This window comes from Primulina eburnea, chromosome 13 (genome assembly GCF_022965805.1).
Source record: "Primulina eburnea isolate SZY01 chromosome 13, ASM2296580v1, whole genome shotgun sequence".
Lineage (NCBI taxonomy): Eukaryota > Viridiplantae > Streptophyta > Magnoliopsida > Lamiales > Gesneriaceae > Primulina > Primulina eburnea.
The window spans coordinates 4,423,283-4,436,272 of NC_133113.1; the positions used below are offsets into that span (position 1 = coordinate 4,423,283).

Here is a 12,990-nt window from a genome sequence, read left to right on the forward strand (position 1 = left end):
TATTAAATATCTAAATGAGAGAAATGTGGGCAAATTGTGAGATATGAAATGCATGCATTTCATCTACATCATTTAAGATGGATGGTGGTGTAAACATGAAAAAATTGCTGCAATTGTATACGCAATTCTATGTTCAGACCTTGGAGTTAGATTATAAATAATGTCACAATTCGATAATTTCACCGATCCCATTATAGAGTTGAGAATCCTGTTATCAGATTTCTTCTCTCATCTTAGAGCATTTGAATGTATTATTCTATGATATGTGTGAGATGTTTTGTTTTTATGTATTAAGAGAGTGTTTTATTTAGATACATAGTGAGAAGTTATAACAAAATCTTTTCATCTTAACCCGCGGGTTTTAAGATAATAATTATTAGAAATTTTTTCACGTAAATCTCAATATCTAATTTTATTATTTATTTTCATATTTATATATCAAGATGTCGCATTTGAGACCATTAGATTTAACATCTAGTTTAAGAGCATCCATAATGGGTGGGTGTTATAACACCAATCAACTCATCAAAAAACGTGGGGTCCATTGCTACATACTCATTATAACGACATATCTGTTTTACTCACATTCTTTTTAACATTCAAACTCATTATTTATGGGTCATAGTCCACTCAATTATCTTACAATTTTTTCATATTAAATAAATATGTTTTAAATATATTTTACATAATTTAAATCATTATTCTAATTTTTAAAATAATCTTTCTTCTTAATAAAATAATTTTATTAATTTTACTAAATAATATTAAAAATTCCAACCATTATAGAGAAAAAGAATTTTTTTTGTAAAAAAATAAAAAACAAATTTTATTTTAAATATGCGTGGGTCCGCGTGAAAAATTAAAAAAATAATAAAATAATTCAAAAAACGTGGGGCCCGCTTGTCAGCGACGGTTTGTGAAAAACGGTCGCAAATAACGACGGTTTGTTCAAAAACAGTCTCTAATTGTCCATTTTTTTAAAAAATAAATTGACAGAGGGAAGTTCAAACAATTGAATGCCCCCCTCTCGTTCTCTTGTGAGTGGGCATTATAACGCCCACTCACAATGGAGAGGAGTGTTAAATGAGGTTGCTTCGATGCTACATGTGGGGGCACTGCCTCCACATTGTTTGGATGGACAAGATTCACACACATATCTGATTTTAAAAAAATTTGTGAACCTCATGTATGTGTGGTTAAATTTGAGCTCTTGATTCTATAATGGGATAGTGCCCTATATATAGGATGAAATCAATCGTTAAATAGGATGTTATAATGCTCATTTAACACCTATTGTGATGCTCCAATAAGTAGAATTACATAGTTATCATGTACTTACAAACACGATGTAGTTGAAGTCAACTCGCGCTCCTCACCCGAGTAACACTCTACCGAGCTACAAGGAAAAACTACCTTAAAGAGCTACCTCCGACAGGTCATTTAAGGCAACGGCTTCTAAAATCGCTCCATGAGTGACATAGTTGGTTTATGAATGTCCTGAAAATGGGCCAACCCTAAATATCTAATAATCTGTAAAATTTTATAAGATATCTAAAAATAAATTTAACCAAATAAACAATTCAATATTTCCTCAAATGAACATTTTGGCCAAACTTTATTTACCGTTCTTTTCATTTACTTAAATAGTGAGCTTGATTTATCATATATAAAATATAAAACTAATTTTTGTTATGTAATACTTCATAATTATACTATAAATCACAGACAAATTATAGTGATTAAATCGCAAAATATACCTTTCAAACAAAAAAATATGAAAAGCTCTATACTTTGCCGTAGAATAAATTTTTTAAGCCAATAAAAGCTTTAAAAAACCAGTAAATCATCGGTTTCTTATTTGTGTTTCATTATGCTAACACTGTGAACACCTGATATCATGATAAGTGATTATACTTGAAAAACATGATACAAAACAAAGGATGGAAACTAAAAAGAGATGAAATTTACACTCAAGTTGCCTTCTGGAATTAGATCAAGAGGGTATGCGGTAGGAGGGATCAACCATTTTCAAGATGAAGAGATTTCCCTTGTCGCCTCTCGAAATTCTGGAAAAAAGAATGTGTCACATTCAAACAAGAAATCCTATGGATTTTCCGAGTAAGAAAAAACAAGAATGCGACAGTCTTGCATTTGTTATATGTCTGCATGTGCATTTGTTATATGTCTGCATGCGAAAACAGTAATGACATAAAACCATGGAGTCTGGATCACCTCACCTTAACTCATCATCTAAGTACGTAATTTCCAGTGCTCCTCGAGCTCGATCAGGGGCTTTGACAGGTACCTGTTTCATCAGCTTATGTTACGTTGCTTCCAGTAAGCACGAAAACAAGCTGTAAGCTTTGCTTCATTGTACGTGATTTGAGTGTTACAATTTCGTGCAAAGATCAAAATTGGCTATAACAAGACGGATTCATGTTTGTTATATGATACGATCAAATTAGGCATGACTTACAAGACCACCTAGCTTGAAATAGTCGAATTTCACTGCCACCTTCTTTGGATTTACAGGCGTTAAATCTGCTGTAACCTACAGCATGTTAAACAACGTAAACGAGAATGCTCATTTTGATGAAATGTAAAGTTCAGATCCACGACATTCCATGTTAGAGTCAGAACAAATTCTGAGTATCCTCATTCTCTATAGGCCTCCTCATTGTCTATAGGCCAATAAATTTAACTTTTCTTCTTTTTGTGATGTATTGGACTCCTTGTGTTCATCAAAGTATGACAATATAAAGAACAAAAATCAATATCCTTTACTCTTACAGTCTTACCTACTAGCTATCTGCCTAGGTAATAGGTACACTGTAATATCACAAGTTTCCAACCCCATATCGGATTGCAGAAGATGTGTGAGTGAGTTCACAAGACCATGTAATGGATTCCTCCCCTTACTTGCCTATACTATTTTTGGTAAAGTGAATATGCACGAGTAGTAGTTGCTAGAGGTACAATTGTGTACATAGTTTTACTTGGATGGACACATGACTGACATTCATGTTTCACAATAAATTGACCATCAATTCTCGATGATTCATGAATATTGACTTGATTCCAGAATTGATGCAGATAACTTATGCCCATAAGGGAATGTAGAATACAGCTTCTATTGGGGGTCGAAACTTAGATTTCTGCAAAAATTAGACATGCATTTTGAATTATTTTTTGCTGGGCTATATCCTTTGCTCTGTCTGCCCCGATCACATCCACATGAGAAAAAAGAAAAACAACTCAAAACAAGGCTTTACCTGATTGAAAAATGGCGCAGTTTCCATATTTTGAGCCCGAAGAGTATCCACATTAATTGCTTGATAGTTCACTTTAGATCTTAAAAACTTGGGCCTCTGTTCATATTGTTAACCATTGTGAGTATTCTGCCACACACACACACACACACAGTGTGTGTGTGTGTGTGTGTGTGTGCAGTAAAAGCTTGAAGCAACAAACACACGACAAGTTTTCAGATGAAGCAAGCCAAAAGTAGAAACACCAGCAGATAAACCCGTACATTGGTTTGCAAAATTGACTGTGATGTTGTGTATATAAGCTCCCATTTCCCATCGAGCAAACCAGACTTTAGTGGTTCTTTTGTTGGATTAGCTGCTTCTAGTTTGCTAACTATCTGAGAACAAAGTTGAAAAAAACAAAGAGAAAGAATGAAAATAAACACCAAGAACCACCAAAGTCCATCTCCTGTAAGACAAGTAAACTCAACTTCGTGCAAGCTGCTACTTCCCCTATGATAATAAAACGTTATTATGTGTTTAAAATGTAACCACTTTTCAAGCGCGACCGATCTTCGTTTGCAGGAACACGTATTAAGGATGTAAAAAATTCAACCACCGTCATGCAAAATTTAACTCTGATAGCAAAGGCACAGCTAAAAAAACTTTTAAGTTTTCAGCTGTAGTGCAAGAATGACATTTTGATTGAAGTAGTCCACACAATAATTTCCGGTTACAGTTATCCATCAATTTCCCGAACTGGAATTTGTTGGATTATATATATGTGTGTGTATATATATATGTTATTGGATATTACCCTGGATATGTTGTATGTCTGAAAACACGAGCGCAGCGCAGCAACTTGAAACACGAACAAAATGCAGCAACAACAAGATCAAGTCGAGGCAAGGAAAATCCTTTCTCCGCAAGACGAAATTACCCGTATATAGTGCTATACGTCGCAGGCAATCGTCCCCAAGATACAACGACTTCACGTCGAGAATTTGCAGCACTTCAAATCTCGAAATCAGCAAACAAATATATGCAAGAGCTCTCAAGTATTTTTCGAAAATGATGCAGCAATATGAGAGAAGATGAAGCAAAAATTCAGCAGCCTTTGAATGTGGTTTGAGGGATTATTTATAGATGATCATCGGTTGCATTGAGAAGACACGTTTCTCCATACCGGATGCTTCGAATAGACACCATTTTAGTCAAGGGATACATTGGTTGGGCGAAAAACTGATGCCACTATAGCCACACGCGCGGCCGCGCGCCCTGCACAGTAAGGGACGCGCGCCCGCGCAAGAAGCTGCGCGGACGCGCGCCCTGTTCTGTCCAACAGGCAACATGCGCGCATCCGCGCGGGATTTGGCGCACTCGCGCGTCTGTCTCTGTTCCGAATGCATCATTCAACTAACAAAATTTATTCTTCAAATAAACTTGTTCCAAAAAGAATAATGCTTGTCAAAGACCGACCCGACCCGAGACGAGCGCGCGCGCGCGCGTTTCACCGAGACGCAGCCTATTAGCGTCTTCCTCCTTCTAAAAACTTCTGGTATCCCTTGGGGCCCAAACCCCTATTCAAACTTGGAGTTTATAAGGGAGATATCATTTGGCTATTTCCTCAATGTGGACAACTCTCACTCCCTTTTCTATTCAACAACTCTTCATTAATCATTTATCCAACAATCCCCCACATAAATGAACTTAATGCATGTATGCAGATTTACTTGAAAGCTCTTGTGAATTATTATTGCATTGGGATAGGTAGTTTTTGATTTTGAACTTTCCTTAGTAACATACTATAGGATTTACTAGTTGAGTAGTGACATGATGTCTTGAACTAGTCAACCGTTTATGTAAACCAAGTCAATAGTATTTATACAATAATAATTCTAACATATTCTTGTTCACACGTTGTGTCCGTTTCGGCCTGGACCATATCTTAGATTCATAAGTGTTTCTCATTGAAGCGGCCATTACTTCTCACTTATATAGGTGATCTCCTATCTAGAGTATCCTGCCATACTCTACCTCATAGGTATAGGAATCATTAAAAGACAACTTAACCTCACCACTTGTTGCAGGTATTTTCTACTTGGATTTTGTAGGAATGAGCTTTTATTTATTCCAAGTACTCAAACTAATATTTATAACTTAGTTGTCCCATTGAACCAAGGTCATGGGAACTCCACTTCACAAGGTTGGGTCACCGCTATAAATATTTTATTTTGTGGGTTTTAAGCCCATTCCTCTCAACAGTTTGTACATTTGATCTCTATTTATACCTTTAGTAAATGGATCCACCAGGTTTTCCTTTGATTTCACATATTCAACAGAAATAACCACATTCGAGATCAATTGTCTTATGGTATTATGTCTCCGTCGAATGTGACGAGACTTATCATTGTACATACTGCTTTGTGTTCTTCCTATTGCCAATTGACTATCACAATGAATGTTAATAGAAGGCACTGGCTTATTCCAACAAGGAATATCTTCTAGGAAGTTTCTTAGCCATTCGGCTTCTTCCCCAACTTTGTCTAATGCTATGAACTCGGATTCCATAGTGGATCGAGCTATACATGTTTGCTTAGACGATTTCCATGACACCGCTCCTCCACCTATTGTGAATACATATCCACTAGTGGACTTGGAGTCTTTTGTGTCAGATATCCAATTAGCATCTTAGTATCCTTCTAAAACTGCAGGATATTTTGAATATACCAAACCATAGTTCAATGTATATTTCAAATATCCAAGCACTCTCGTTAAGGCTTTCCAATGATCCTTACTTGGATTACTTGTGAACCTACTTAACTTATTTACTGAATATGCAAGATCTGGACGAGTACAGTTAGTCAAGTACATGAGACTACCAATTATCCTTGCATATTCTAGTTGTGAGATGGGTTCTCCTCTATTCTTTGCTAAATGAACACCTAAGTCTATAAGAGTTCTAGCAGGACGACTGTTTAAGGTACTGAATCTTTCAAGCACCTTTTCAACATAGTGAGTTTGTGATAAAACTATTACTTCAGGTATTCTAGAGATTTTAATCCCTAATATGATATCACACAACCCCAAGTCTTTCATATCAAAAGACCTTTTCAACATATTATTGGCATTTATAATCAACTCATGATTACTTCCCATAATCAACATGTCGTCTACATAAAGGCATACAATGACATAAGCATTTGCACTACCTTTAATATAAACGCATTTATCACATTCGTTGATTTTGAAACCATTTGACTTCATTGTAGTGTCAAATTTTTCATGCCATTGTTTAGGTGCTTGTTTGAGTCCGTATAGAGACTTGACAAGTTTACACACCTTCTTCTCTTGTCCGGGAACGACAAACCCCTCGGGTTGTTCCATATATATTTCCTCTTCCAGTTCTCCATTCAAGAAGGCTGTCTTTACATCCATTTGGTGAATCTCAAGTTATGCAATGCAGCAATAGCAATGAGAACACGAATGGATGTAATCCTAGTAACTGGAGAGTATGTGTCAAAGAAGTCATACCCTTCTTTTTGTTTGAACCCCTTAGCCACCAATCGGGCTTTATATTTATCTATAGATCCATCTTCTTTGTATTTCCTTTTAAGGATCCACTTGCATCCTAAAGGCTTACAACCCGGAGGGAGATCAGTCAACTCCCATGTATGATTATGCATGATGGATTCTATTTCATCATTTATAGCTTCTTTCCAGATAGGAGCTTCGGGATTGGATAGAGCTTCTTGAATAGTTCTTGGTTCATCATCTAACATGTAAGTCATAAAGTCAGGACCAAAGGACATTTCAATTCTTGCTCTCTTTCCACGTCTTGGTTCTTTATTGACTTCTTTAGAATCAATAGTAGATTAATAAGACCGTTTAGAGGAACCTTCTTTTCTTTCCTTACAAAGAAAGTTGTTTTCAAAGAATATTGCATTCCTTGATTCCATAATCGTTCCTTCATTAATATCAGGAATCGTTGACTTATGCACCAAAAATCTATATGCACTACTATTATAGGCATATCCAATAAAAATGCAGTCAACAGTTTTGGGTCCAATTTTAACTTGTTTTGGCTTTGGTATCTCTACTTTAGCCAAATACCCCCACACTTTTAGATATTTATAAGATGGTTTGCGACCCTTCCATAACTCATATGGAGTTTCATCTTTCCCTTTGTATGGTATTTTATTAAGAATGTGGTTTGTAGATAGTATTGCTTCCCCCACAAGTTTTGAGGTAAGCCAGAATTTATCAACAATGCATTCATCATCTCCTTAAGAGTACGATTTTTACGTTCTGCAACTCCATTGGATTGAGGTGAGTATGGTGCCGTAGTTTGATGAATTATTCCAAAGTTAGTGCAAAATTCTTCAAATGGAGCGACATACTCTCTACCTCTATCACTTCGAATCATTTTGATCTTTGTACTCATTTGATTCTCAACCTCATTCTTATAATTTTTGAAAGCTTCTATAGCTTCATCTTTACTTTTCAATAAGTAGACGTAACAGAACATTGTGCAATAATCAATGAATGTTATGAAGTACTTATTCCCACCTCGAGTTTGCACAAACTTTAAATCACATACGTCAGTGTGAATTAAATCAAGTGGATTAGTACTTCTTGTCACAGAATGGAATGGAGCTTTGGCCATCTTTGATTCAACACAAATCTCACACTTATCTTGTGGATTTCTTTTAAATGCAGGTATTACATTTAAGTTCGCAAGTCTTTGTAGTGTGTTGAAGTTAACATGTCCTAATCTTTCATGCCATAAATTAGAACTTTCAAACAAGTAAACAGAATCATTCACTTTATTCTTCGCCGCATGGCGGTAAACATTCATTACATTGAGTTTAAAGAGACCATTATCTTGGTACCATTTTCCTACAAATACACCAGCCTTAGTTAGGACAAACTTGTCCGATTCAAACACAAGTTTAAAACCCGCCTTACTCAACAACGATCCAGAAACCAAGTTCTTTCGAATGTCTGGCACATGCAGCACATTCAACAATGTCATCTCTTTGCCGGAAGTCATATTCAATACCACTTTGCCAATTACTACGACCTCAGACGTCGTAGAGTTTCCAATAAACAATTTCCTATCACTTACAGTAGTGTAGGATGAGAACATTTCTTTTTCAGCACATATGTGGTTAGTGGATCCGGTATCTACCCACCATTCCCTTGGATTATCCACCAAGTTGGTTTCAAACACAACTGCGGATAGATCAAGTCGTGATAGGTCTATTGGTACATTCCTATCTTCGATGACATTGGCTTGCCTTAGATTCTGTTTTTTGTTGTCTTTCCTTGGAAGACGACAGTCCTTGGCCATATGATTTGGCTTGCCACAGTTGTAGCAAGTTCCTTTGAACTTTTTGGCCTGCCCTCGCTTCTCATTTTGAGGGCGCTTTCTCTTGTGACTGGTGCTAGATTCTGTTAGATTGACCTTGGCCTCGGCCTCCATTGTTCTCTTGTGTGTTCTGGATTCAGAAGATCGACTATCTTCCTCAATACGAAGCCTCACAATCAGATCTTCAAGTTTCAACTCCTTGCGCTTGTGCTTAAGGTAGTTCTTGAAGTCTTTCCACATCGGTGGCAATTTCTCAATGATAGCCGCCACTTGGAATGGTTCATTGATGTCCATCCCCTCTGCCAATAAGTCATGAATAATAATTTGAATTTCTTGTACCTGGCTTATTACAAATTTGGCGTCCACCATTTTGAAGTCCAGAAATTTTCCCACAACGAACTTCTTGACTCCTGCGTCTTCTGTCTTGTATTTCTTCTCCAAGGAGTCCCAAAGTTCCTTGGCAGTGGTGACAGAACAATAGACACTGTAAAGTGTGTCATCTAGTCCATTGAGTATGTAGTTTCTGCAGAGGAAGTCACTGTGATTCCTAACGTCAAGTGCGGACCTCCGTTGTGAGTCTGTGTCGTCTGCAGCAATGACAGGGGGTTCCTCCTTGAGGAAACGAGACAGGCTTAGTGTGGTAAGGTAGAAGAGCATCTTCTGCTGCCAACGTTTGAAGTAAGCACCATTAAACTTTGCAGGCTTTTCGCCATGAGCAGGAACAGTAGAGACGGTAGGCATTGGCGCAGGAACAGTAGGAGGAGTCGACATATCCAGAATAACAAAAACGTAATAAAAAATTTCGTCTTGCGATTGTTATTGGATATTACCCTGGATATGTTGTATGTCTGAAAACACGAGCATAGCGCAGCAACTTGAAACACGAATAAAATGCAGCAACAACAAGATCAAGTCGAGGCAAGGAAAATCCTTTCTCCGCAAGACGAAATTGCCCGTATATAGTGCTATACGTCGCAGGCAATCGTCCCCAAAATACATCGACTTCACGTCGAGAATTTGCAGCACTTCAAATCTCGAATCAGCAAACAAATATATGCAAGAGCTCTCAAGTATTTTTCGAAAATGATGCAGCAATATGAGAAAAGATGAAGCAAAAATTCAGCAGCCTTTGAATGTGGTTTGAGGGATTATTTATAGATGATCATCGGTTGCATTGAGAAAACACGTTTCTCCAGACCGGATGCTTCGAATAGACACCATTTTAGTCAAGGGATACATTGGTTGGGCGAAAAACTGATGCCACTATAGCCAAGGGACGCGCGCGCAGCGTTCTGTTTGCGTGCGCTGCGCGCACAGTAGGGCGCGCCTGCGGCGCGCGCGCCCGCGCAAGAAGCTGCGCGGACGTGCGCCCTGTTCTGTCCAACAGGCAACATGTGCGCATCCGCGCGGGATTTGGCGCACTCGCGCGTCTGTCTCTGTTCCGAATGCATCATTCAACTAACAAAATTTATTCTTCAAATAAACTTGTTCCAAAAAGAATAATGCTTGTCAAAGACCGCACCGACCCGACCCGAGACGAGACGAGCGCGCGCGCGTGTTTCACCGAGACGCAGCCTATTAGCGTCTTCCCCCTTCTAAAAACTTCTGGTACCCCTTGGGGCCCAAACCCCTATTCAAACTTGGAGTTTATAAGGAAGACATCATTTGGCTATTTACTCAATGTGGGACAACTCCCACTCCCTTTTCTATTCAACAACTCTTCATTAATAATTTATCCAACAATATATATATATATATATATATATATATATATATATATATATATATAATATTAGGTTGTGTGTGTTAATGAGCTTTTCACATGTGAATGGAAATTAAAGATTGGTGGGTTTGTCCCACGTAAGAAAAATAAAGTTGTATAAGTGAACTTATATTGTTTTACACTTTATGGAAGTGTAAGAATGATTGGTCAAGAGGCACTCGCTCGCGCACGTCGATGCAGGGGGTGCAAATCATGGGCCCGATTCGAGCTAGAATAGGCTTGACTTGTGTGCAAGCGTACGAGCGCGACCTAGGTGCGTCAAATGTTTGACTGATTAAGGCAAAAATCGTCTAGCTAGTCTATGCTACCATTTGCCATTTTTTTCGGAAGAAACCTTTCACATGCCCTTGAGACTTTTCACATGCCCTGACTGTTGGTGCTCCATCTGCCTGGCTGTTGGTGCTTCGGGCAACCTTTAGCCTTTCGTATGGCTATTGTCAGCGTGTATAAATAGGGGATGTGCCAAGGCCAGAAGACACAACAACCACCATCCACTTTTGCCTACTGCTGTCTTTCTCCTTCGTTTCTGCTCCTGCTCATTCTGCTGATAAAATTCAGGTACTATTTCGTTCGTCAGTGTAGTGGTTTGTGCAACATCACTGCGGGCATGCCCTTTGTATCCTGAGAAGCAGACGTCTGGTTGAAACCTCGCAGCACATACCGGCGGGAACGAATCCGTTTTAAGAAAACTGTAGTTACTCCGTCCCTCAGTTTGGTTTTGTTTCTCTTACACGATAGTCATGCTGCAAACAGTACACTTACTTCGGTTACTGCTTTGTCTTAACGAGTTTACTTCTACGATTTTGTTATTAGCATTTTCGCTAACAGAATTTAAATCATGATTTTGACTATGATATTAATTTTAAAAAGACTTGTTTGAGTCTAAAAGTTGTAATAATCTAGTCATAACTCAAATAATTCAAAACATGTAACTATATCAAGTACCACATCATTGCCACATAGACTTGTGGAGGCCAGTAAGAACTGCTGTCTGCTGCTCACAAGACTAAAAAGCTCTAATCTTGTACTGTTAACAGTTATTTCCACCAAACAAAAATTTGCATAAAGATTCATATGGTTCTTTATGCTAAAAAATCACATGTCAACCACTACTTTCACCACAGAAAGGGTATTTAAAGACAATGGAAACCAATAGAAATATTACAAATCATTATCCAAAGAAAAGGTTTCGTTCACAATGTTGTAAAAACTGAAATAGGCGATATTCGATATAGCAAGGTGGATAGTTTGATCAAGGCGCGCGCACTTGATAAAATAGTGTTTTTGCCTTCTCAAAAGTCATATTACAAATTGATATAAGCCAAACACTTTTGAAAAATTCCGCAACCATGTTCTTCCAACAACTATAAAAGTAGGCGAAAGATTAAACATCAAACATAAACATGTATCCGACGCATTATTCATTGGAGAACAAAAATACATATTCTAAAGAAACGAAATCTAAAAGAAATATGCAGACCTGCTCAATAATATCCATGTCTTCAGGTGTGGCTTCAGCACCACGATCAAGGGGTTCGATGGCCTTAAGAAGCTCTTCTTTAATCTCCTTGGCACTCTTCTTTTTGTTGTTTTTTAAGAAACCCGTGAAGAAGGAGACATGTGTTCTCCACTTATGGCGAGCTGGAGTGAGAGCTGTGGAGTAGGAGTTAGGAATGGGGTTTAGTTGGGCAGACCGAAAAGAGAATATGATGGTAGAGTGGAAGAGGTTTGGGGCTGATGAGGCGGCGGCCGCGGCGGAGAGCTGAGCGGTGAGAGACGGTGGAGGGGCAGGGAGTGTGGATAAGGCCATGCCGATGAATTGGGAGTGCGTGGTTGGCCATGCTTTTCACATTAGAGCTGCTGATATTTCAAAATAATGTCATTAATGATTAATTATATAATTGATTATAAAATTTAGATGGATTAAAAATCTATTATTATTTACAAAAAAATGATTAAAACTACTATTTTCCTCAACTTGAATGGGTGTTTTTGTTAATGAATTAGTTCAATTTTTGATCATTCAAAATTTTCCTAGTATTTTTATAAATCCATTACTTTAATATAAATTTTAATAGATGCAAAAATAAATTTCACGAAATCCATTATTAATAGTTTATTATAAATTATTATTTAACACATTTATTTTAAAAGCATAAAATTGTATAATTATTATGAAGAGTCGATGCAGTCGCGCATCATTAAACGAAGATAAAAATTTGTGTGAGACGTTCTGACGGGTCGTATTTTGTGAGACATATATCTTATTTGGGTCATCCATGGAAAAATATTATTTTTTATGCTAAGAGTATTACTTTTTATTGTGAATATTTGTAGGGTTGACCAATCTCACAGATAAAGATTCGTGAGACCGTCTTAAAAGAGACCTACTCTTAAACGAAAAGGTTAAATTTGCTATATCGTTGGTCACTGCAAGGCAAATGGACAAAATTCCATTCTTCTATAAATATTTTTTTTATCGAGCATATTATATAAAACTTATCTAGAATAAGTCTCTTGTGAGATGAGCACACGAATTTTTATATGTGAAACGAGTCAATCATATCGATATTCACAATAAAAAGTAA

The 12,990-nt window shown here is 37.4% G+C and overlaps 1 protein-coding gene across 1 annotated transcript; it reads right to left on the reverse strand.

The window, feature by feature from the left end:
• Window positions 1–1,771: 1,771 nt before the first annotated feature.
• On the reverse strand, window positions 1,772–12,255 carry LOC140809610 (probable plastid-lipid-associated protein 4, chloroplastic). Its single transcript, XM_073167299.1, has 6 exons — window positions 11,883–12,255; window positions 3,533–3,646; window positions 3,273–3,368; window positions 2,477–2,551; window positions 2,238–2,305; window positions 1,772–2,066 (listed from the first exon to the last, which is right to left on the reverse strand). The coding sequence occupies exons 1-6, from the start codon at window positions 12,210–12,212 to the stop codon at window positions 1,994–1,996; spliced, it is 756 nt and encodes a 251-aa protein (XP_073023400.1). The 5' UTR covers window positions 12,213–12,255; the 3' UTR covers window positions 1,772–1,993.
• Window positions 12,256–12,990: the final 735 nt, after the last annotated feature.

What these genes read in the sequence shown, in the direction of transcription:
- LOC140809610 (XM_073167299.1), bottom strand. Translation starts at nt 12,212, where the DNA reads ATGGCCTTATCCACACTCCCTGCCCCTCCACCGTCTCTCACCGCTCAG. An exon ending in CTGCGCCATTTTTCAATCAG is followed by an intron (nt 2,552 to 3,272) that starts GTAAAGCCTTGT and finishes AACATGCTGTAG; the next exon opens with GTTACAGCAGATTTAACGCC. An exon ending in ATTTCAAGCTAGGTGGTCTT is followed by an intron (nt 2,306 to 2,476) that starts GTAAGTCATGCC and finishes CTGATGAAACAG; the next exon opens with GTACCTGTCAAAGCCCCTGA.